This window comes from Panthera onca, chromosome E3 (genome assembly GCF_046562875.1).
Source record: "Panthera onca isolate mPanOnc1 chromosome E3, mPanOnc1 haplotype 2, whole genome shotgun sequence".
Lineage (NCBI taxonomy): Eukaryota > Metazoa > Chordata > Mammalia > Carnivora > Felidae > Panthera > Panthera onca.
Window position 1 is genome coordinate 41,621,083 of NC_138354.1, and position 25,671 is coordinate 41,646,753.

The following is a 25,671-nucleotide window of genomic DNA, read 5'->3' on the forward strand; positions in this document are numbered from 1 at the left end:
CTCTAAGCAGCAAGCTTGTGACTTGCCTGTCCCTAGCTTCCTCCCCCGCATGATGGCTGTGGAATCACAGGAGATAGTCAAGGGCCAAACTCCACAGGTCCCCTTCCCTCCCCTGCCCCTTCCAAAGCACACTGCCTGGGGTGGCTGTGTTTCAACTGGTATCATGTAACTTCCCAACAAGATAAGCAACTGAATCGAGATTCCTGTCCGCTCACTGCAGAGTTTTTCAGAGCCAGGCCATACACCAGGGGCGTTGGCGGGGGGGGGGGGGGGGGGGGGGGGGGGGCGGTTAAGGAGAGAGGAGCATTCCTGCCCTTCCCAGCAAGGGGCCAGGGCCTGTTGTCAAGGGGGAGGAAGCCCAGTCACTACAAGCGGGCCTCAGGAGGAGTTTTCAGGACTGTGGAGTGGCTCTGTGTCCAAGGAAAGGGGAGGGAGCTGGAGAAGGGTTGGAAAGGGCCGAACGCAAACAGCCCTGTGACAAAGAGCCCTGTGTATCGGTGGGAGGCGTTGGCTCAAGCATCCCTGTGCAGATCCCACATGTGCCCATGCTGTCCTCGGCTTTGGGACACAGCAGTAGACGACATACCCAAAGACCTTCACGGAATGGAGATTCTAGCGGGATTCGGGCACAGGGACCCTCGGTGGTGGTACGCACATGCTGGACCAGGGGCAAGTGGGCCACGTGCAGGATGACAGTCTGTGTCCTCACTGCCCTCCTCACTGCCACCCACACAGGATCCAGGGCTCCCAGGCCTGACCCTGGTGACCCTTTGGAGTCAGGCTGCTGCAGTCCCAGCTGGGGAGGAGTCCTGGGGCCCCTGCTCACCACAGGCCAGACCGTGTCCCCTCCCCATGGCCCTCAGGTTATTGGCCCGGTGGGCCCGCACACCTGGGCTCAAGCCCGTTTGGGGCCTTGCTGGGTGGTTGGGGGTGGGGTCTTTGGTCTTCCCTGGACCTGTCTTTCAGTTTTGTGACTGGCATGCAGGTAGCTTAGTGCGAGGGATGTGGTAAATGCACGGTTTGCCGCTCCTATGGATACTTGGGCTGGGGAATCGAGTCTGGGGGGTTTGGCCAACAACCCCCACTTCAAATTACATTTAGTCACTTGCCCATAGAACCTTCTCACTGTCCTCCCCGACTACGGTGGCACTTGAGCTCTCCTCCTCAGCCTGGGCACCCAGCCTGACCTTCTTCCTGATATTCAAGCCAAATCCTGTCGGGACCTGTGCTTCCCCTGTGCTTTCAGTTTGGGTATATTGCGTGACCCAACCCCCCCCCCCCCCCCAGGCCTGTTCTTTATCCGATTACATGTCCCACGGGGACACTGAGGAGCCCCAGATCTGCGATGCAACCCCTCAGCCCAGCTTATACTCGGGCTGTGTCCTCCCATGAACACCCATGGCCCCCAAAGCCCCATCACATGGCCCCGCCCCAGGAGGGACACTTGGCTGAGCTCCGCTGGGGGTTCAGACTGGAGGTGCAACCCTGGGGCCTCCAGGAAGGGCCAGCTTGACCAGAAGGTCTCCTGCTGTCTGAGCTCACGTGGCGCAAAGCCTCCAACCCCCAAATACATTGGGGGACCAGGCGAAGCCCATGGCACCCCCACCCAGCCCTCAGACCCCACGGAGGAAGAAGCCGGCCTCAGTGGGTATAGACAGCTTTAATCTTCGGTGAGAGCGTCCTGGCCTTGCCCTCTAGTATCCACGTCACCACTGCTCTGCCTGAAAAGTCTTTCTCAAGGGGAAGGAAAGAGGATCACTGTGCAAGTCCACACCTGGGTGTGTGCATGAAACATCTCCCTGCAACTCATATTTACAGCTACGGTACCGTTGGGTGATGGACAGAAACAGATCCAAGTCTGTGTCACGGGGGCAGGGCTGGGCACGGAAAGCAGAGTTCCAGTATTTATTATCATACATATATATATATATATATTTCATGTGTATACACAGATAGTTTTCTCTCTTGGAAGTATTAAAAAATTGATCAACCTTCAATCTATAAAAAATACCTACTCTACATGATAGAAAAATCTCTCCTCCAAGTTTACACTGATTTACACCCAAGGCTTTCCCCAAAATGTACAATACGAGGCAACATCTTAAATCTTAGTGTAGAAGGTGGGCCACACGGAGGATGGAGGGACACAGGGCGACGCACACACACACACGCACACACACACACACGCCCTCACATACGCACTTGCACGCAGCAGTGGCCAGTCTGTGTGTGGGGTCTTGACCCACCTGGAGCACCCAGAGGCTCCTGGACAGTGCTCAGGCGCAGGGTGGGGGCAGGCCCAGCAGCCCCCACGGTGGTGCAGTGCCTGGTGGTGGTGGCACAGAGCCAGGCAATGGCTTTCTTGAAGGAACCCACAAGCTGCCAGGAGGGCCTTGATCTCTGCTCCGGATCTATGTACTTAGAGAACCCGCACCACCCAGCCTCCTCCAAAATGCAGCTCGGGGAAGGATGGCCACTTCAGTGACTTCAAACTCCCAGAGGAACCATGGTGCCAGACATGTGGACTCTGGCCTGGGAGACCGGGACTTCACCCAGAGCAGCTGAGACGTGCTCAGGGAGGGGAGGGCTCCAGGAGGCCGGGGACCACACCCATGGGGAAGCAGTTTCTCACCACGATGCTGCCACACCTGGAGTCAGAGGGGCCCTGAGACCCACCCTGTGCAGGGAGCATGCTCCATGTGGTGGGACTCTCAGGTCCTGATTTTGGAGCAGAGGCTCGGCCCCAGCCCCGTTACCGCAGCAAGGGTTTGGGGCATGGGGACAGCTGCGTGGCCAGCTGCAGAGCCCCTGGGTCTGAAGCTGGATTGCGGTGCCCTCTCTGGATGGGTGGCTGGGCGGAGAAGCTCAAGAGTCACAGCCCCAGGAAAGCCGGGGTCCTGTAGCTCCCGGCCAGAGCCTGATGTGCACCGCCTTGCCTGGCAGTCCTTCCCATGCCACCACGTCTGGTGAGAGGGTCCTGGGGCCTCTGTGCCATCCAGGTGAGGGCCCCTGAGCAGATGCAGATGGCAGTGTCCCGGTGGGGACGTGTCCTTCCTTTCTTCCCTGACAAGTAGGGCAGCAGAGAGATCTGCCACATGAGAGAGAGCTCGCAGAGGGGTTCGCCTGAGCCTGAGCCGTGCTCCCCACATCTCTGCAGAGAGCAGGCCCAGCCCCACCCTCTCCTGCGTGGGCCCTGGCCCCGGAGCTCCTGTTCCTCTTCCCTGTGCAGACCCTTCTATGCACCCCAGCCCAGCCGCTTGTCTCGGCTGTGTGTGCGCCGTGGCCATCTCCTGGGTGCGGGTGGGGTCCTGGGCCCACCGAGCTGGGCCTTCTTGCCTCTACTTGACCTCCAGGATGGATGGGTTGGTCTCCATGATGGCCACGATGATCCGGTCAATGTAGTCCTGCAGGCGGAAGTTGATCTCCTCCTGCTTCTGAATCGCATCCATGAGCTGTGGGAAGAGCAGCGGTCAGTGCTGGGTTGGTGCACAGACTGTGGCACATCCCGGTGGCCGGGCCTGGATGGGCCTTACCTCATCTCGGGAAACGGAGCTGATCTCCGCAGCCAGGGACTCTGAGAAGGACGTGGAGAAGAGGTTCTTGGCACCCTGGATGCTCAGGTTGATGATCTGCCCGTTGAGCTCATCATTCTGCTCCTTCAGGTTACGGTTATCCTGAATAGGGGACACGACAGGGTCACTCCCGGGGTGGGGGGCCCCCGCTAGTGGCTGAGCCCGCATAGGGAGTGGCTGGAGTGGCCTCTGGCTCGGGCACCAGCTCCCTGCGTGCCCCCTGCCCCATGCTGGGCTCCTGGAAGCTTCTGCGGGGATACAGGGGTGTGGCCGCCCGCACCTGCTTCAACCTGCGGACCTCCTGCTCCAGCTCGCTCTCGCGGGTGCGGCTGTTGTACTCCTGCAGACCCATGCTGCTGCCCCGGCCCCTCCTCTGCTCGGCCTCCAGCTTGAAGAGCTGCAGGTGCTCCAGCTGCTTGCGCAGGTCCTCGATCAACTGCAGGCAACCACAGGGTGAGCAGGCCTTTGGGCACCCGCGGCAGCAAGTGGCAGCTCAGCCCTCAGCTTCAGAACCTCTGGGTCAGTCCGAGCGCCACGTCCGAGTGGGAGGACAATGCCAGCCACGCTTCCCAAACACCACCTCACGCCCAGCACCATGTGGCCGCCAGCTGCAGGTCTCAGGATGTGGAGGGCACAGGCACGGACCCCACGCAGGGACGCAGGTCCCACCCCTACCGGGTGCCACGCTCACCTCCTGGGTTGCCTCCTTGTCCCTCTGGAACTGGTGCCTCTCGTGGCTCAGCCTGTCCCCCAGCTTCCTCCTGTTCTCCTGCTCATCACTAAGCCGCAGGGATAACTCTTCCATCTCATCCAGCAACTTCTGCTTCTCCTGTGGGAATAAGCCTGCCTGCTGGCCCAACCACACAGCTTTCCCGAGTCTTCCGTGGCCCCCGGGCTCAGCCCATAATGGCTGCATCTCAGCCATCCCATCACCCGGGCATGGTGCTCCTGGGGCAGTGCTGACCCCGAGCACCGCGCCTGCAGATGCGCCTGGGGTGCTCTTGGCGCAGGGTGTCTGCACAGGCCACAGACACTGTTCCTCAGGCGAGGCAGGGCAGAAAGGATCCATGCAAGAGCAGGATCTGACCCACGGCTGCCCAGAGGGAATAGTTCATGGGAGTCAGAGCCCAGGTGGTCTTAGATGTTCTCCGGGTTCGGAGCTTCCCAGGGGACACGTGACCGGGAGGGGAGAGGAGGGGAGGAGAGGCTTCTCGAGTGAACAGCTGCAGGACAGGACACGAGGGGTCCAGCTGGGAGTCAGCCCCTGGAGGACATCATCCCTGGATTCAGACCACAGGTTAATCTAAACTGAACTCTTGGATCCGTGAGAAAGCTGGGAAGCCAGGCGGGGACCGAGCTGTCCTTGTCCTCACCGTATGGGGCCGGTGGGCCCAGGGTAACAGCTTGCGCTACGGAACAGCATAGCTTCCTGGCCTCTGGTCCCACCCCGTGGCTGGCCGTGTGGCTGCCTCGCTTCAGAGGACCCACGAGGTGCAGAGGGTGGCAGGCCCGTGAGCCGGCCTGGCTGACCGCGTGTCCACATGTGACCGGGCTGGGCTCCACCCACTCTGTGCTCCCCACTGACCGCTCACCTCCTCCAAGCGCTCAATGTTGGCCTTCAGACACGGCGTGCAGGACCTTAGCTCTCCGTTCTCCTCATCTAGCTGCTGCAGCCTGGGACACAAGAACAAAGCTGGGACTTCAACCCAGAAACGTGGCTCCTTGGGGCAAGGGAGACCCAGTGTCTTGGCAGCCCTGCCAGGAGCTGCCTAGGGAGCCACAGAGGCCTCCTCAGATGCTCCGACCCTACGTACCACTCAAGTGCTCTGGGCCCAAGCTTTCCCTTACGCTGGGATAGTTATTAAATACACTTGGGGGGAGCACCTCAGGGGCTCAGCTGGTGGAGCACCCGAATTTGGGTCATCATCTCACAGTTCACGAGTTCAAGCTCCCATGTCTGGCTCTGTGCTGACAGCTCAGAGCCTGGAGCCTGCTTCTGATTCTGTGTCTCCCTCTCTATCTGCCCCTCCCCCACTTGTGCTCTGCCTCTCTCTCTCTCTCTCTCTCTCTCTCTCTCTCTCTCAAAATTAAACAAACATTAAAAAAAATACACTTGGGGTTGGGGATACTTTGGGGTTTACAGAAAAGTTGCAGACGTGGCGTGGAGTCCCTGTGGGCCTGGCCGGTACTGCTTCCTGCATGGCATCTGCCCGTCATGTGGTCACGTGGTGCCTTTACCACAGCCCTGCGGGGTATACTAGTCATCAAACCATAGACTTCATGTCATCTCCCAATCGTGCCCTCCAGTCCCTGGGCCACACTGCACACGCTGCCTCGTCTGCTTTGTCCCCTGGGGTCTGGTGGCAGTCTCCCGGCCTTTCCTGACTTTTCGTGGCCTTGACAGTTCTGAGCAGTTCTGGTCACTTATTTGGTAGTGTCCCTCACGCTGGGTTGATCTGGTGTTTCTCGTGATGAGATGGGTCATGGGGGGGAGGTGCCCTTCTCGTCACCAGATCGGGTGTCTGAGTCCTCACGACTCCCCACAGGTGATGCTGACCTGGATCGCCTGGTGAAGGTGTGTTTCCGGGTGTGTCCTATGTCAGGTGCATTTTCCCGTCCTTCTCTGTCCTCTGGAAGCCGGAATCTGGGCCCGGCTGAACCCAGAGCAGCACCCCACTGTGTCTACATGCCAGGGGGCCTCGTGTCCAGGTGGCTGGCACAGCCCTACATGCAGCCCCTCCTGCACCCCTACTCTTAAAAACGCACAGGAGCTCTTCTCCAGTAAAGTCCAATGCACCCCAGCGTTAGGAGTGGGGGAGGGACACTCGGGCTGCAGAGCCTGGAAACCCGCTCATCTAGTTACACCTGCTGTGTCCCGAATTCGGGAAGTGGCTCCAGCTCAGCTATGAAATGAGCCATCAGATGCCCTCGCCCTCTCTGACCTTGGGGAGGACCTCTGGGGAGCTCTCAGACGGACTGTTCAAGCATTTCTCCGCTGACGGACACGCGGGCTCTCTCTCCCCAACGCTGTAAGACCCCCGCTCGCAGAGACAACCATACGCGTGTGCCGCATGTCCGGCCTACACCCCGCGTGGTGGCTGCTGCTGCTCCTGGGCCTTGACAGGCTGTCTCATGCAGGGCGTGCAAACCCACGCTGTTTTCCCCACTTTTCCTGACTCTTCAAAGGTTCCTACCTCCGGAGCAGCACAAAGGCACTGCGTCAAGTTGTCTGCAAGAGGCCTGGCGTTCTGACTAGGAGAACCCCAACTAGAGACAGACTCAGAAGGACATCCACGTAGGGTCAGTCTTTGAATTGTGACACTGAGCACTTTTACAGCTTTCCTCGCGTGGGCTTTCCCTTTCTCTAACATCGGCTTTATTCTAAGACACCGGATGTGCTGGGAGGGGCAGCCACCGGGGCTGCACGCCCCACCTGGCCTGCAGGCTCTCCACCTCGATGCTGCGCTCCCGCTCCATCCTGCACACGAGCTCCCGGTGCCTCCGCGCCTCCTCCAGCGCCATCTCACAGGCTCTCAGCTCCTGCTCCTTCAGCTGCTCCTCAAGGGCATTGGCTCTGTGAAGGCGAAGGGAAGGAGGGGCAGCAGAGAAAGAGAGACCCCCCCCACCCAACAGCTCTGGTCAAGGATGGTTCTGAAGGAGGGGTCGTACCCCCCAGACAGCCTCGGCCTCCCATGCCCGCACCCAGGGCCTCGAGATGGTGGCAAAGTTGTGACAGCAGGGACGGTCTCCAGCGCTCTCGGGAAGCTCGCTCGGCGTGTGGCCAGGAGACCCTCCCAGGGGCACAAGCCCACCAGGAGCCCGCCCCCGGGAGCACCCTGCACGGACACTGTAGGCTGAGCACCCAGGTCACCCATGGGAGAGGCACGGGTGGGTGTTAGCAGTAACCGGAGACAAAGGAAACGTGCACATGGGGGCCCTGACCCCGGCACCTTCCCAGACCACCACACCCACGTGCAGGAAGCAGGGAATGCCCATCCCAGAGAGAAGGGCTCGGGGCCCTGCCCATGGAGCCCACATCCACAAGCTGTTGATGCACACAGGGCTTCTCAACCTCCTTGGGGTGCCTCACACGTAAGAGTGAACGGAGAGCCCAAGATCACCAGAAACCATGGGAAAGGTGTTGACACAAAGTGGCCAAAGCAAACAGAGAAAAAGGACCTCATGCAGGAGAAAGCCCTGTAACCCAGGCCTCAGAGCAAAGACACTGCTTCCAGGAAACAGGAACAGGACACCAGAAGGGAATTTACAAAGTGATTCTCAGAAATTAAAAACATGAGAAGAAAAAATTTTAAATTCAACAGGAGAGCTGAAGAAGAAAAACAAGGATATTAGAATTTTAAAAGACGGAAATGACAAAGAGAATAGAAAAGTAAAGAAAATGAGAAAGTCCAGAAGTTCTAACGTTAGATTAACAGAAGTTCAGACAAATAAGAAAATGGAACAAGCCGTGCAGAGAAATAATTCTAGAAACCTTCCCAAAGCGGAGGCACAGCTTCCAGATTTAAAGATTGGAAACCAGGGGCGCCTGGGTGGCGCAGTCGGTTGGGCGTCCGACTTCAGCCAGGTCACGATCTCGCGGTCCGTGAGTTCGAGCCCCGCGTCAGGCTCTGGGCTGATGGCTCAGAGCCTGGAGCCTGTTTCCAATTCTGTGTCTCCCTCTCTCTCTGCCCCTCCCCCGTTCATGCTCTGTCTCTCTCTGTCCCAAAAATAAATAAATGTTGAAAAAAAAATTTAAAAAAAATTAAAAAAAAAAAAAAAAAATAAAGATTGGAAACCACGTGCCAGCACAGGAAACGAGACCCTTCCGGCATCCAGGCAGAGAACTCAGACCCCACAGAGGGCAGGAAGAACAGCAGCGCCAGGCTTGAGGTCACAGTGTGGTCAGAAGGCCCAGAGCCTGCCTGCCAGGTCCCGGGGACCCCTGCTTCCAAACAACTCCAGACCCAGTCACACTGGCAGCAGACACACACGTTGCAGACACACAAGGCCTCACAGAACCTGCTTCTCTCCGCCCGCCCCAGGTGATCATCCGGGGTGGTGATCCAGAAAGTACGAAGCTGAGCACCAGAACCTGCGGGGGGGGGGGGGGGCTGTCGCTGGGATGGCAGGAAAGGCAGCAGAAGCATGCTGTTTTTAGGAGAGCTCAGGCAACACCTAAAGAAATACCACAGGTTTGGACATGGCAAGCCCCGGGGCACAGCACGTGGACTTTCCACTCCATACGTGGATAACTGATAAGTGTCATCAGATCAAACGAAGCCTCACCAGTCAGCTTGAGAAATGAGTGCGGTGGCCCATCCACGTCCCTCTGGACGCGAACAAGGAGGGAGAACACGCGCCTCCGGAGATGTGGCAGATGCTCTGTGCAGCACTGGAACCAAGCCCCTCCATGAGCGTGCCGACCCCACCCAACTCTGCAGCAAGGCCACGGGCAGACCCTCCCGTGAGAGCCTGGAGGGCGTGCAGCTGCCTAGCCCAGGCCCTCGACTACATAGGGAACCTGTTTCTACTGTTAAAGTGACATACGGAGTAGGTGTGCAGTAACACGACTTGTTCTAATTCTCAGCATCCAAAGAGGAGACCGGAGGACGGGTGGGGAAGGTCAGTGCCTTCCAGGATGAACATGTCACGGCAGGAGCCAAGCAACCCCTGGAGCCGTGAGTGCACGTGGGCCTGTGTCCTGCCATCGGGAGCACTCACAACACCTACTCAGGTGAGCCCGAGATCACAGAATGTGTGGCAGAGCCAGCCTCAGGCCCGGGCCCAGGTACAGGCCGCCCAGTGAGGGCAGAGCCTCCAGCCTTCCCCCCGCCTCCAGGGCCTCCCCACACTGTCTCGTCCCCACAATGCTGTTTGTGTCCCCGTGACACCCAGCTGCACGCAGGCACAGCCCAGGGAGTTGACGCTCCTGAGCCAAACTCATATGCTGCAGGAGACACGTCCTCCCTTATACTGGGCGTGAGGCTACATGGCAGGAGTGGTTCCAAAATGCAGACAAAACAACGGTGGGGGAGGTCAGCACGGATGCCCAGCTGAGCCAGACTGTGCGTGCCTTCTGCCGGTGGCTCTGGCTCTCCTCCCGTCCCTGCAAGAGCCCGCGTGCTCCAGGGTGGGTCCAGCTCCCCAGTGCAGGAGCTCTGGAGGCCCTACCCTTCCTGGCCCCACTGGCTGGCTCTGACAATGGCCTGTGCCTCAGTGTCCTCGCCTGCGAGATGGCACGTTAGGTGGCATCTGCCTCACAGGACACGGTAGAGGGGACGATAGGGGTGTACCAAGCACAGCAACAGTCACAGAGCAGCAAGCCCATCTCCAGGCATATCTGGGCCAGGACAGGTTCTCGGAAACAGGGACACACATCGGGGACCCTACCAGAGAGTTCCATGACTCTCCACATGTGACCTCCGCCAGCCTCTCCTGGACACTCTGCGCAGGCAGCTTGGGTGCTGGCCGTCATACTCCTGAGACTTGAGGTGGTGCCTCTCTTTGGTCTCCCCTGGGGCCGGACACACGCCGGGGGCGGGGGCAGCACTAAGTGGGAACCACGCTTGGGAGGCCGCTGGCACCATCCCCTGACCTGGCTCCCGGTGGCTGGTGGAGGGGCACTTCCACGTGTGAGCCACATCGTGGCAGCAAGGGGGTTGCGGGGTCACACGCGGACAGGCAGCCAGGGCCACGGACGCCCTCCTCACCTGTGCACGAGCTGGAGGTTCTCCTGCCGCAGCCGACTGTGCTGCTCCCCGCTGGCAGCCGTGTCCTTCTCCAGCTCCGACACCCGTTTCTCCAGGAAGACGACCTCGGGAGTGACATAGGGGCTTCAGAATCAGGAGGCGGTGTCCACTGGGCGGGACCGGGGTCCGTCCAGCTCACGGAGGAAGCAAGCAGGGACCCGGGAAGAGCTGCGGGTATTCTGCCACTCCTCCTCCCTTCTGGCTGAGCTGGCCCTTGAGAAACTTGGGGTCGCTTCCACGGCATGGCTGTCCTGCCCCAAGGAACCCCCCACACGGACTCTCTGGGAACTCTGACTCCACACGTTGTCTGGCTCTGTGGTCACCACCCTGTAACCTCGAGCACCCCCAGATTCTGCCTCCAGGAGTCAGGGGAACAGAGTCCCTGCACGTCGGTGCGGCCAGATGGGCCCACAGACAGATACGGCTGACAACCGGCCTCTCCATGCACAACGGGAAACGCTCCTTCCGCTGCACAGTCACTGGGGCCTCTGATGAGGCTGGCACCCCCCACCCCAGCATGGCCTGCATCCCAAGGCGGCAGCACCGGCACACGTCCTCAGACCTGGCTGTGCCATCTGCAGGTGGTCCAGGGCCTACCTTATCAGCAATGTCCTCTTCCATGCCCTCCACAGGGTCTGGGGCAGGGTCCTGTAGGGCCTCCACGGTCAGGGCCCCTGACTGGTGCAGGTACCTGTGGAGAAGAAACAATAGCCCAGTCCAGAAAAGGTCCTTCAGCAGAGCACAGCAAGGAAAAGTCACTAGCTCTATAAACGTGAGCATCTGTTGGGCTGAACACCAGAAGCCAGCACCACGGGCCCAGGCTTCCACCAAAGGGGGTCCCGGCAGGACACAGCCACCCAAGGGCCACAGGATAGCCCCGCTGCTCTTTGGAACCTGACGTCCTGGCCGCCTTCCTGGGAAGCTAATGGATGAGGGTACTTTGTCCTCGGGTAATAAAACACGACTTCATTCCTCTCTGTGATATGAACCAATCTCCTCTGGGCCGCAGGCCCGTGAAACATTAATTCGGGATCATACCTTCTGCACGCAGCGTCACCCACACGCACTCTTGCTACCTGGTTTTCAAACACACTCCTCACGTGGCAGTAACAGCAAGAGACCAGGGGTCTCTTTCAAGGCCGCGCCTGGAGTTTCTCCCGGGGTCAAGCTTGGGAAGACGCGCAGACGCAAGCACCCCTGCGGCCGCAGCCCCGCACCGTGGGCCACGCCAGGTGGACCTGCAGAAGCGCCGTCAGTAGCCTCAGAGCCCCTCCTTCGTTCCCCAGCCACTGGCGCCCTGGCAGGTGCTCAGCAAACTATGTTCACAGTCACCCCAGAGGCAGTCTCACTGGCTACGGTGACACTGTATCAGCTTAATTTACCTGCACTTAAAACGCTCAGACCATTTGCACAAGTCCCAGCAGCAAGTCTACCCACGATGACCCAGGCTCCAAACTCAGTAGCCTGATGCTCACAGCTGTGTGGCCTTGAGAAAGCCGCTCACCTCTCTGAGCCTTACTCTCCTATAAAATGGGGATCACGAGCTATTATGAGGTGTAAATGAGGCTGTATAAATAAACAGCTCCTTTTAAGGACACAACACACGATAAGAATTCAATAAAATGCTATTAAAAACTACACTGAAGATTTCTACGTCATCAAAGGCATGAAATTCTATTTCGTTTTTAGCACTGACTGAGCTGATACATTCCTTAAATCTTTTTCCAGGTATGTTCTAAGGGGAACAAAAAAGGAGGACATCTTCACCCCTGGGGATCAGAAGTCCAGCGGAGGTATCCTGGGTGGGACACTGAGCACCTTTCTGTGGATTTCATCTGATTCCCTGAAGGGTGCTAAACCCAAAGGGCCATCCTGTTTTTGTCCAACTGCTGTGTTTAAATACCCCTCCATGACTCTGGCCCCAACATGGGTTCCTAATATGTGGCCTCACCGTGTGGCCCCTTTAGGCCTTGTGTATCTAAATCCACCACCACGCAGGAGACCCACCAGGAGAGGGGGCTGTGGGAGATGCCTGATGCACCCCAAGGGTGCCTTCTGTGCACGGCCGCCGTCAGCCCTGTGGCCATCCCGCTGGTGCTGCCCCCTGTCCTGAGGTCGGCTGTGCTGTGTGCAGGTTCCTCCGGGTCCTTGTACGCACACTGACCCCAGAACCACTTCCATCTAGGCCAGGCACACAGCCAGGGCTCAGAGGCCAGAGCTGGAGGTTCCAAACCACACGGTCCAGTGCCACATGTAAAGGGTTGAGACAATGTGAACAGCGAAAGCACCTGTGACTGAGTTTTCCTTAGAATTCTAGTGGTGGCTTGAAGCGTAAAATGGCAGATTAAAACTGTGTGTGTGTGTGCGTCTGCGTGTGTAGACTGTAAATATGCTGTTTGTGAACCGAACTATAAACAGTCGCAGACTAGACTCTTTCATACCAAATGGTATCTGTGAAGGAAAGATCAAATTCTCAGAAGGTATTTCAAAGGAGCAGGCAGAGAGAGACTAAGAGCTGAGGTAGCACGGGCCCAGGGACCCCAGGGCCTGTCCACATCCTGGACGCAGGAGGCTGGGGGGAGAGGTTTTACCTTCTTTCCTGTCACCATCTGTAGGCCATCTGGGGTGGAACATGGTGGGGAGGAGGAAAGCAATGCCAAACTTGTAACAAACGTGTAGTTTGGACTGCACGTTATGTTCCCTGGAGTCTCGATGCTCCTCTACGAGGGGGTTGGTGAGAACAAGTGCAGAAAAGGGTTGACAACCTTCACCTCTGCTTCCACTAAACCCCTAAGACACTAGAAAAAGAAACACAGGAGGTTCCCACGCCAAGGGCAAAGAAGAGACTGGGCCGTACCAGAGAAAAGGTGCCCACGCCGGAAGTGGGTAGGAGGGCTGCGGCCGGCCAGGGAGGCGCTGGCAGCCAGCCCGTCGCTCTGGAGAACCCAGGGAGGCCCGGCACCTGAGACCACACAGGAGCGGCTCCAAACCACACCCTTACAGAGGAGGAGAGCCGCACACACGGGCCCAGCACAGATCCCCCTCCGGGACACCAGCCGGCCCGAGGCCTATCCACACCACACATGGGCCAGAGGCCACCCGCCAGCTGTAAGCAACCACAGCAGCACGGACAGCAGCAGCCCCAGTTGTGAGGGAAAAGTCTCTAGAAAGATGGCCCGGACCAGGACGTGGGGAAGAGACACGAAGAAAACGCTGTGGCTGTCACAGGAGGAACCAGAGCAGAGGCACACAGGGCAGCAAGGAGGTTCCAGAGGGAGGATGGGGGATGGATGAAGCTATCCAACAGCCTAAGAAAAGTCCACGGGACCAAGGGGTGGAGACTCCCAGACCTAAACGGTCTGTCTGTCATTCTGTCCAGCATAATTAATAGGAAGGACTCATGAGACTTATCACAAAGTTTCTAAACTTCAGGGATAGAGAAAACACCTGAAAATTCAGCTTCCAGAGAGAAAGTTGCGAAGAAAACGTGAAAGCCTCAGGGCCCTGGCAGCAGCCCTAGCGCTGGGAGGTACTGGGCGGTGTGTGCACAGCTCCTCAGAGGAGGGGCTCCCAACCTCAAATTCTGTATGAAGTCACACACGGGAGTCAAGTATCCAGCAAGGTCTCAAAAATGTATCTCCTGGACACCTCTTTTCTCAACAAGCTACAAGATGTGCCGAACAAAAAACATGAAGATAAAAGAAGGGAGACGGGTTCAGGGAGCAGCATGACCCCAGCCCTGAAACACACACTTAGCGCAGGCCAGGGACCACAGTGCTACTGCCCACAGCCATGGTGCCCATGCAGAGGGCAGAGGCCCTAGCTGGGCAGGGCAGGGCAGGCAGGGGTGCGGCGAGAAGGCGAGGCAAGTGGCAATATCACAGCCATCACTGACTCCAGAAGCGGCAACTTGTCGGAGAAAGGAAGTAAGTGAGCATTCCATGGCTTCCTGTGAGAAACGCTGGCATCAGACAAGCCCAGTGAAAACTGGTGAGCCAGCCCTGGGGGGCACAGGGTACTTGTGTGTGCTGCCACCTCTTACGCAGGAAGCCGACAGGTAGACCCAAAGCTGGGAGGTGGAGAAATGGCCACAAGAGTGTGTTCTTCAGAAACTCGACATTTGGTTCGCCTTCACCCTCTTCTCACCTTGGAGAGCCAGCGTGGGTGTGAAGGGCAGAGCATCTGAAGGAGGCCGACCCAGACCAGGGCTCTGCCATGACCCTCGCGGATAACACTGTGGGCTACTTTACAGCAGACATGACACATGGGGATGCCAAGGGCCGCCCGAGGACATTTCTGCGAAGACTTGGTAAGATGGGCACAATGCCGGAAGCTTTCAGCACAAACCTCCCTGTCACAAACCAGGGTCTGATCGTGGCATGGTGTGGCGGTGGAAACTGGTTTCACAACTCATCCCCAGGAATTATGTTCAGTCCCAAACCATGGGAGGTGACTTCCGAAAGTTTTAAAAACTTATCTTGGAAGATACTATTTTCTAAACACGTTTTAAAGAGCTATGATTAATGATACATTTCAGAACATCTCTGTAAATAACCAAGGGTCTCCTACCTTGCCACCTTCCTGCTGGAGAGCCGCTTCGCTGGACTGTGCAAAATCAAAATAAACAGGAAAATCGTGTCAGAGAACAGGGAGGAAGGGGAGGAAACAGGAAATTCAGGCTGAAGAGATACGGGGATGGGGCATGTTCACAAGCGTGCAGCACCCGCCGAGACCAGCGCCATACACAGAAAGGCCTGTTCAGCAAAACATTCAGGGACACGGGGGACAGTCCCAGGGCCTCGCCAAGTCCCGTTTTCCCACTCCCAGAGGTCCCAGATGGAGCCGCGACCAGACCTTAGCTCCGAGGCCGAGCCCAGCACCACACCCACAAGTGGGCTGCACGAGTGCCACGTGCCAAACGCTTACCCTCCAATCACTTGGCCGTCAGAGGCCCCACATGAAATGTGACGTAAGCCTGTTTGTGACAGGAAAGTTCGGACTCGAACTTTAACTCAGGCACTGAAACCTCATGTGCCTGGGCGGTGATCTGGAAGCCCTTCCCCCTGCCGCCTTGGGACCCATCGTCCGGCTGACAGAATCCTCTGAGGTGGCAAAAAAGGCCAGACTTACCTTACCTCTCATTGCTGAAGTCCCGAGTTTTATTTTCAAATGTAACTGCTAAGCTACCGGCCTCAGCCCACGAGAAGACACACGCCCTCTTCCAACACAAGGACAACCCTCGTCTCCCACGCCAGGAACCAGACCCATGGCGTCTCCCTTCAGCTTGCTCATCCGAGACACGCCTGTGATTCCCGCACAGTTCGGGCAGAAAAACCTACACTGTGTCAGCTACCAATTTACGGCCGCCCACTTCCAGACTCTTCCTCCCCACTTATTCTGTGGAAAAGGACTGGGGCGTTTTTCCCAGTCTTCCTTTGCCGTGCTCTGCCAGCAGAGGGTGCTGGAGAGGGCCCTCGTGGGAGGGTCCCCATGTGTCCTCGGCTACACCTAGCTTCTGAGAGACACTGGTGGGGCTCACCCCAGATCCTGCCTGGCAGCTTCCCCAGGGGCCAGCGCCTCCCCGGGCAGTTCTGCCATGGAGTGCCTCTGGTACAGGCCAGAGGGCAGATTTCCATCAACTTCTAGAAGGTAAATTCCCAGCAAATTCCACGGGTGTGCCGTCAGGGGGACACCCGCTGCCTGGCCTCTTCACAGCTGCTGTTCCCGCGGGGCCCTCATCGCTCCATCCCTTTGGGGCTACTCACTCATCACACTCCTCACGCCCACTCCTGTGTGTCCCCTCTCCTGGCAGGGCCCCGACTCACACCACATATGTCACCCTAATATCCTGGGGACTCCCTGAGGCTGATGGGACAGGACAGACTCGGTTTACTTACTCAGGGGCTGCACTGCCAGTCCAGTTTTGAGGTTTATAATTTGTAAATAGACCTTATTACTCTTAACTTCTTCTTAGTATTCTTAATTTCTACAAAATGAATTGTTTTCATACAGGCGGTAAGTACCTGGAAAGTATGATCACTGTGGGCACATTCCGAGGTTCACTGGGTAGAAAATATAAATGACATCAAAGCTTCCAAACACAGTTGGGACTAAATCACCTTTCATCATCCACAAACCATAACCAAATACATTTATTTTGAGACAATTTCTTGGAAACCAACAAGCAAGATTTAGATCTCCTTAACTTCAGTGTTCAGGACAACTTTCCTGACAGTTGTGTCTTGATGAGAATAACGATTTTAACGGCACATGAACCCACCTTGGTAGGGTCTTTCTCAGGGAATGGCTCAGACTGGACAGAAGGCCCCACTGGACTTGCCGGCCACACTCAGCCACATCCCAGGCTCCCCCTCTCAAAAGGGGACCCTAGAGAGGCGATCCTGGCCGTTATGCGGCAGGTTCTCAACACGGCAAAACATCACTTCTGCATCAAAAGTCTTCAGAAATGAGAGATGAGACAGGTCTTCGTGCTTACTCTCAAGAACAGAGATGGCATTCCTGTACTCAAACCCACTTAGCAGGACAGCGGTCTCCATTTGGGAAAGACAGGTGACCCCTCACCAGTCGGGTGGAGGGACCTTCCTGGAGCACTGAACACCCAGCTAACCACATACAAGAAGACTAGTTTTCCCTACGGAAGAGCCCAGTGGGTCTTCGAAATCCCTAGTTGCCACAGTTCCCCCAAGTCTCCCTGGAAGGCTAGGTTCTCATCGGTACTGCTGGGACCTCCCCTCAGACTCCCCTCTGAGGCTTCCGACTGGCCACAAAGAATCTTCTCCACCCAACTGGGCATTTGCTGGATTGCGGTCTGTGTGGTGAGTATTGCACAGAACGGAAGACAAAGGGGTGAAGACATCAGATGTCCTGAGCTGGAACTGGAGGCCGGTCAGGAGCACAGCAGGGCTCTCAGCCACGGGGACCCACCAGGAAGACGGAGCTGCCCTGGGCTGAGGCCCTAAGGGGGCAGGCTCCTCAAGACAGAGGAGGAATTTTTAGAAGACTACTCTAGGGGCGCCTGGGTGGCTCAGTCGGTTAAGCATCTGACTTCAGCTCAGGTCATGATCTCGCGGTCCGTGAGTTCAAGCCCCGCGTCAGGCTCTGGGCTGATGGCTCAGAGCCTGGAGCCTGCTTCCGATTCTGTGTCTCCCTCTCTCTCTGCCCCTCCCCCATTCATGCTCTGCCTCTGTCTCAAAAATAAATTAAAAAAAGTAAAAAAAAAAGTAAAAAAAAAAAAAAGACCACTCTAAACAGGCTGAAGCTGTCAGGATGGCTTGCCCTTCTGCCACATTTTATGTAACCTCCCACCAGCCATGTCCCGTCTTTTTCAGACAGCCACTTGAGATTGCCGCCTGGGAGCCCACACCACTGACCAGCACAAACCATCCCTTCCTGCCCAGTGTGAGAGCTCTTTGTGGGTCACTCACCAACTCTGCTGGCCTGGGGCCTAAATCAACAATAGGCTCCATGGACGTCAATATGTGCAAGCTACTCAAACATGTTTTCTTTAACTGGAGGGTGTGAAGCTGTGGGGATCCAGCAAAAGGAACGGTCTCCTTCTGGAGCTCCAACCTGAGTAGGGCTGGGTACAGATGGCTGAGAGGGAGGCTAACACTCTGACACAAACCAGAACTGGGAGACGGGGAGGAGGGACAGACCGGGGATGACCAAGGCCAGGGAGCAGCAGGCACATGCCGGGTCCCGGCTGCTTATTTTAAAAACAGGGTAGCAAAGTTGGCACCCTGTGTGTAGAGATTACTTAAAAATAAAAATCTTAAGGGCACTTGGGTGGCTCGGTCGGTTCAGCATCTGACTCGTGACTTCAGCTCAGGTCATGATCTCATGGTTTGTGGGTTCAAGCCCCACACGGGCTCTGTGCTGGCAGTGTGGAGCCTGCTTGGGATTCTCTCTCCCCCTCTCTCTGCCTCTCTCCTGCTTGAGTGCATGTGCTCACTCTCTCTCACAATAAACTAACAAACGTTTTTAAAAATATATTTAAAAAAATAAAAAAACTTTAAAGAAACAACATATAGAGGAAAAAAACCCCCAACAACATAAAGTAATAAGTTCAAGGAAGAGCTCACTGGATGTAAACATATACTTCTGAAAGCTGTTACGAATTTGTTTTTTTAAAGACCAAATCTCACTTTAAATTTCCCAAAGCTCTTTCGAGTGACTCCCAGTTAAAGAAACCTTTTAGTAAAATGAAACATGTATCTCTTTCCGGGGGCAGACTCTCTTTCCTACGTTGGGTTCCCTCTCCCAGGACACACAGCATGGGAAGGGAGTCTCCTCCCCTGGGAACAGAAGCAGTGGCTCAGGCTGCAGCACACACCCAGGGTGTCACATGCACAGGGCGAGGAGGGCAGACGCTCAGCACATGCAGGGTTGGGGGGGGGGGGGCAGGGGAGGGGTCCTGCCTCCGGGCTGCGGTTCAGCCCAGCCGAGTGAGCAGCGCCTCCAGCCAGACCCACTGGCAGGAGCTGTGGGTGACTGGAGTCTCCCTCCCACTTGAACAGAGCAAGGCCAGGCACTAGTCAGTTACCTATTCTTTTCAAGATCGTTCAGGCGAGCAGAAAGATCCTCAAGGCGGTTGATTTGTTTGTGGCACTGGCTACAGTAAAACTCAAAAGCCTCATCAGTGAGGATGCTGTGCAGCTTTGCGGCAAGCGGATCAGTGCTAGAAAGACGAGAAGTGTCAGTTCAGAAGACAGCGAGGACCCGTCAGGTTATCTGTGACCCCACAGAGGGGCTGGACAAAAGCACTGTGTCAGGCTATGGAACATTCTGGCTCTTGCTTTTAGACTGCTGTGAGCCCACCTCCCTCAAGCGTCACCTCTAGGACCGGTGACACACACCAGCTGGAGCAGTGAGGGGACTTGGCCACACATCTGCTCCTTCCTGGTCAGGTGCTCAGAGGAAATAGGTAGCCCATGGGCTTCATTGTAAAACACAAACTCTTCTTTAACAAGAAGCGAAATGACTGGAGATGCTGCTGCCTTGTCCTTTGTCAAAAACACACCAGTGTGAGAGCAGAGCACGCGTCTCCAGGTGGGCCTTAACTTACTGTACTGCAGCTCCTTTACTCGCTGCTCTAAAGCCCACCAGTGTCAGAACTATGCATGGATGATGATCACCAACAATTCTGTCATTTTTAAGGCCTTCATTAAAAACTCAGGATTCAGGGGCACCTAGGTAGCTCCAGTAGGTTGAGTGTCTGAGTCTTGACTTTGGTTCAGGTCATGATGCCACGATCCTAAGACTGAGCGTCGGGCTCTGTGCCGAGCACGGAGCCTGCTTGGGGTTCTCTCTCCCTCTCTCTGTGCTCCCGCCCTGTACACGCACACGCTCTCTTTCTCAAAAATAAATTAACTGGCTAAATAAAATAACTCAAGTTTCTGTTTTCCTCCCTGTGATCTAATTTAAATGGACTTTCACAGCACTGGCGGGACACCCACTACAGGAAGATGAAAGCAGGAAGGCAGTGATGTCCTTGAGACATTAGGACCTGCTGGCTTTTGGAAGCTGGTTTGGAAGTTCCGTGTGAAGACAGGTTGAAGGGAAATATTAGTGGTAGCGCAGAAGTCACACCTGAGACAGAAAATACTGAAAAGGCTGGCTGGGAGGCACAGACGAGCAGACCAGAAAGATTCCCCAACTAGACAGACACGGGGTTAGCAGCGTCCAGTCCTTGGCCTCTGCCTCACACCACCACGAACACGCACGTGGAAAGAAAAGCTGCTAAAACCACGCACATATTTCGCTCACACCAACTCCCAGAGGCTCGCCACAGAGGCCCTCTCCCGGGCCGCAGGTCCTCTGGGCCAGGGCAACGGTCTCGGCAAAAGAAGGGCCTCACGGCTGCAGGTTCAGAGATACTCAGCTTCCGCTGTCGGCAAACAGAGAGGGTTTGAGGAACCTGGCGCCAAGCGGATCCGCGACTGGCGCAGAGCAGCCGCTGAGCCAGGCGGGACCTCGCTGGCACAGGCAGGCACGTCCTCAGATGGGCCAGTCACCAGCAAAAGACTGCCAGGTCCACAGGTCCCTTGTTTGGACACACGCGGAGCCCTAAGAGAAAGGTGGGCTGGAGAGGATCTACTCCATGAGCAAAGGTCTCACCCTTTAGGCCTAGCACCTCGGCCTACTCATGCAGAACGTTCCAGACAATTTGGGCATGAATCCAAAGAATCACTTGCGATGTTAAAGCCCCCGCAGAGGCTGATCAAAGGGTACAAACGTGCAGCTGCAAGAGGAGTAAGGTCTAAGGCTCGAACGTAGAACGTGGTAACTACACGGTATCATGTACTTGAAATCGCTGAAGGCAGACTGTAAACGTTCTCTCTCACATACACGTGTACGCACGGATACATACACGCATGTTCTCACACACAGGTACACACAGACACACAGGTGTTTCCTCTCACACGTGCACACACAGATACACACGTGGTCTCTCACACGTGTACACACACGTTCTCTCACACGTGCACATAGATACATGATGTACACGCGGTCTCTCTCACACGCGTACACCCATGTACATGTTCCCACACATGTACACGTGATGGTCTTCCACACGTGTGTACACATGGACACACACATACATGCTCTCGCGCGTGTATGCCGATACATGCATACACGTTCTCTCACACACGCACATATACACGCACACGTGGTCTCACACATGTGTGCACAGAAACACACACATGGTCTCACATGTGTTCATACGGATAGTCACACATTCATGTTCTCCGACATACATACATGCACACGTTTCCTCACACGCGTGCACGCACACACACATGCCAGGGCAGTGCAGGGCTGCATTACCTGGGGGTGAGGAAAGCGGGGTCTCTGCAGTCATGCTCCCCATTGCAGAGGGTCTCCAGGGACAGCTCTGCCTCACTGCCCTCACCATAGTCCTCAAAATGCTCCTCGCCACCTATCACCGTGACGACGGACTGGCTGTGCAGGTGGGATCTGCAAAGGCAACACAAAAGCAATGCACTGTGACTGGTCGCTCCAGAACCGATGTTGTGATGGCACCTTCCAGCAGAGATGTGCTACTAGCCACAGGCTTGGGTTCAAACACTGTAGTAGCCACGTTAGAAAGAAAGAGATGAACAGGTGAGATTGATTTTAACAACGGATTTTAACACATCCCAAATATCATCATTTCAGAAGCAAGACTCTTTATTCTTTATTTTGTAACAAGTATTCGAAACCGGGAGTTCACGGTACACTTCGGCGCGTCTCCTGCAAATGCACCTGTGCCCGTACCAGCAGCTGCTGTCTTCACACAACTGCTGGAGAGTGTGAGCGCAGACGTCTGCTGGGATGTCAAGTTCAGAACAGCAGGATTCCAAGCAGGGAAGGTAAAGGGTTTGCTAGCACCCATCCTTCTGAGAGAGAGGTCACTCCTGCACACCCGCTTTCCAGAGCTTCCAGAGCACTAGGTGCCCCGGCACCGCCGGAGGCTGGCAGAAGCCGAGCCAGTGCTGGGAGGCCCGGCGCTTCACCAGGGACAACAGGAAACAGCTGTGGCTCCACCAGCACCTCCACCAGGGCTGGATTAAGCTCATCACCACTGACGGGCACACGAATCTGAGAGCTGCCCCTTTCCAAAGGGGAAAGGGGCCTCGGGGAACCAAGTGAGGGTCTCACAGGCAGAGTCAGGGACAGAAATGGGTCCCTGTGCACGCCCCCAAGACCATCACGGCTGCTCAACCCTCGGAGCACGCGCCCACTGCCCACCCAGAAATGCACGTGCCCAAAGAGCAGTCCTGAAGCCACTCAGGACAAATCCCGTGGTCTTACACACACTCGCTTTCAGGAACAAGGAAACCTGAGTAAACTGAGATGGGGATGATCCCACTTCTCATCATCCTGAGGCATATACATAAACACACTGAAATTCAGATACGTGGACAGAGATACTATATTCAAAGACTGAAGATCTGACAATGTGAAGATGTTGATTCTCCCCAAATTCATCTATAATGAACACAACCCTAACCCAAATCCCAGCAAATGCCTTTGTCCTGAAACCAACAAGCTGATTCTAAAACCCACGTGGAAAGGCCAAAGGGCCAAAAGGCACCAACACAGCCTCGCAGCCTTGAAGAACAAGGCTGGAGGACTTACACAGACAGTACAATCTACAACACGCTGGAGTACGAGACTATGTGGTACTGATCTGAGAACGGACAGAACAGAGTGCACAGTCCAGACACAGCTCCACACACTCTGCCACCTCGCAGGACCAAGGTGACACCAGACAGTGAGGGAAGGAGGAATCTGTTCAAAACTGAGGCTGAATTGAATGGATACCCATTTGGGAGATGACCCCTGTGTCACACCACACACAAAAAGTCAGTTATGGGGAGATTACAGATCTGAACACAGAGGTGAAACAAACAAACAAAAAGCTTTTAAAGGAAAGCAGAAGTAATCATAGTTGTGTGAAGTAAGCAAAGATTTTTTTTTTTTTTAATTTTTTTTTTTTTCAACGTTTTTTATTTTTATTTTTGGGACAGAGAGAGACAGAGCATGAACGGGGGAGGGGCAGAGAGAGAGGGAGACACAGAATCGGAAACAGGCTCCAGGCTCCGAGCCATCAGCCCAGAGCCCGACGCGGGGCTCGAACTCACAGACCGCGAGATCGTGACCTGGCTGAAGTCGGACGCTTAACCGACTGCGCCACCCAGGCGCCCCAAAGATTTTTTTTTTTAATGTTTGTTTTGAGAGAGAGACAGAGAACGAGCACGAATGGGGGAGGGGCAGAGAGGGAGACACAGAATCCAAAGCAGGCTCCAGGCTCCAGGCTCCGAGCTGTCAGCAAGAACCCAACGTGGGGCTTAAATCCAGGAACCATGAGATCATGACCTGAGCCAAAGTCAGACACTTAACTGACTGAACCACCAGGCGCCTCAGTAAGCAAAGGTTTTTAAAACAATACAGAGGTGCTAGCCACAAAATAGGAATGGATGAACCAGGCCACAGTAAGATTAAAAACACATGTTCCTCGGGGCACCTGGGTGGCTCAGTCGGTTGAGCGTCCGACTTCGGCTCGGGTCATGATCTCACAGTCTGTGATTTCGAGCCCTGCATCGGGCTCTGTGCTGACAGCTCAGAGCTCGGAGCCTGTTTCAGACTCTGTGTCTCCCTCTCTCTGACCCTCCCCCGTTCATGCTCTGTCTCTCTGTCTCAAAAATAAATAAACGTTAAAAAAAACACAAAAAAACACATGTTCCTCAAAGACACTAGCAGGAAAGTGCAAAGGCAACCTACAGAGTAGGAAACACATCCCTGTAATACACATCCCAGAGAAAGCACTCATATCTAAAATATATAAAGAATTCCTACAAATCAGTAAGAAAAAGACAACCCAACAGATCAGGAGAAGCCAAATCCCATCCATGGCCTGTTTTGGGAAAGTAGGAATGGGACACAGACACGAGCTGTGCCACTGTCCACTTCACAGCAGAACTTGGCTGCTGAGACTATACAGCTTGCAAACCAGAAAGTATTTATTATCTGGCCTTTTACAGAAAAAGTTTGCAGACCCCTGCAATAAATAAGTGGGGCAAAAGACTTGAACAAGCACTTCACAAAAAAGGATCTTCACCAAATGGGCATTAAACGCAAGAAAAGGCACTCACCAGGGAAATGCGACTAAGAATATCCCACACCAACACTGAGCTCCATGCCCTCTGGAGAAGGCACACGAGAAAGCAGCGCAGCCCAGGCGCTGTGGAGGACGGGGAGTGACCAGAGCCCAGCAGGCAGCTGGCAGGCAGGTAACTACGAGAAGCCCCATCCGTACCTGTGTGGACTGCAGTTGGTGTGGGAGCCTCACAGACCAACACGCACATGCAGCACTGTCCCACTCCTGGGTACAAACAGGCCACGAGACACGTGGTGTTTATAGGAACTTTGTTCACAGAACCAAAGCTGTAAACCCGACCCAAATGGCCACCAACAATGAATTCAAAAGCTGCAGCACATTCATACAGCGGAAAACTCTAGTAATGATGAAAACAAATAACTGACAACTATACAAAAATTTGGATGAACCGCAACAGCCACAACATGAAGCAAAAGCAGCCAGGTGTAACAAGGCTACAATCCTGTGTGGTTACTTTTTTTTTTTTTTAAGTTTACTTATTTATTTTGAGAGAGAGTGTGTGCACACATGAGTAGGAGAGGGGAAGAGAGAGAGGGAGAGAGAAAATCCCCAGCAGGCTCTGCACGGTCAGCATGGAGCCCAATGCGGGGCTTGACCCCATGGACTGTGAGAGTAAGACCTGAGCAGAAATCAAGAATGAGCCACCCAGGCGCCACTGGGTAGTTACTCTTCCTAAGCGCCAGGCAGAGGGCGCCTGTGAGGCTGCTGGCGGGTCCGTATACCTATGACGGCTGCACTCACAGGCCAGTATGCCATACTTCAGTTAAAGAGAAAAAAAAACAAAAACTCTGTGAGGGCCAAACAAAAAGTGAAATCAAATAAAACAGGCAAAACAAAATAAAACCAAACCACTTCCAAAGCAGCTAAGTATGATGGCTTCCCACACAGCAGAGGCAAACTGCCACCCAGAACCTGTCGGACCCTGCCCTCTCCCCTCGCTGGTCTTCAATCACAGGGGGACGCCTGGAGCAGGGGCGGGGAGGGCGGAAAACAGATCTGGGCAGGGGTGCGATAAAGACAAGTGGGTTCTAAGATCCTGCTGGGAGATGTGCCCTGAATATGGTGTCCTGCCCTGGTTTCTAAGAACTTCGGTGAGAAATCCAGGATCAGGTTTCTCTCTACAGCCAAGGAAGTTGTGCAACATGTCTAGCCAGGGTCATCTGTGGCCAGCAGGAGGAGCACCTCCAGGCAGGGAGGTCCGTGGGGGCTGGGAGCCCGCTCGGGGCCACGATGAGCATGGGCTCATCCCACAATGACTGCACAGCTCTCTGATACCAACCCGTCCAGAAACCCAATCTGCCCTTCGGGCACAGCCACTCGGTTGGTGTCTTGCAACCAATGCTCGTGCTGTGCAGGGGCAGGGTACTGACCTCCCTGGGAGCAGTAGCAGGGCGCCGTGGCCAGGCTCCTCCATGGCGTCCAGGCACTCGGAGGGCACAGCTGAGCCACCGGCGCTGTCGGCATCCCCTTCGGCTTGCAGCTCGGGGTGCACCAGGGTGCTTGTGTCCTCGTCGGTGAAGGTCTCACACTCACTGTAGGTGCTCTCGGAACCCATGTATGCGCTGTCTGTCACCTCGTTGGCCTAGGAGAGAGCGCCAAGGGTCAGTCCCACACCCTGAAATGGTCACATGTCAGTAAACCCCGA

General features: G+C 55.5%; 1 protein-coding gene across 2 annotated transcripts in view; it reads right to left on the bottom strand.

Moving 5' to 3' along the window:
• Positions 1-1,891: 1,891 nt before the first annotated feature.
• The window catches only part of RAB11FIP3 (RAB11 family interacting protein 3), an 84,425-nt gene continuing 60,645 nt past the window's right edge, over positions 1,892-25,671 (bottom strand). Inside the window, exons 4-14 of one of the 2 annotated variants that reach the window (XM_060647943.3) lie at positions 25,397-25,608; positions 21,170-21,319; positions 14,891-14,926; positions 10,919-11,012; positions 10,283-10,386; positions 7,006-7,146; positions 5,165-5,246; positions 4,264-4,401; positions 3,853-4,008; positions 3,534-3,674; positions 1,892-3,452 (exon numbers count right to left, since the gene is read on the bottom strand). In XM_060647943.3, coding sequence (XP_060503926.1) covers positions 3,339-3,452; positions 3,534-3,674; positions 3,853-4,008; positions 4,264-4,401; positions 5,165-5,246; positions 7,006-7,146; positions 10,283-10,386; positions 10,919-11,012; positions 14,891-14,926; positions 21,170-21,319; positions 25,397-25,608 — 1,368 coding nt within the window. In that variant the 3' untranslated portion in view covers positions 1,892-3,338. The remainder of the gene's footprint in view (positions 3,453-3,533; positions 3,675-3,852; positions 4,009-4,263; positions 4,402-5,164; positions 5,247-7,005; positions 7,147-10,282; positions 10,387-10,918; positions 11,013-14,890; positions 14,927-21,169; positions 21,320-25,396; positions 25,609-25,671) is intronic. The other variant, XM_060647944.3, reaches the window with a different exon arrangement.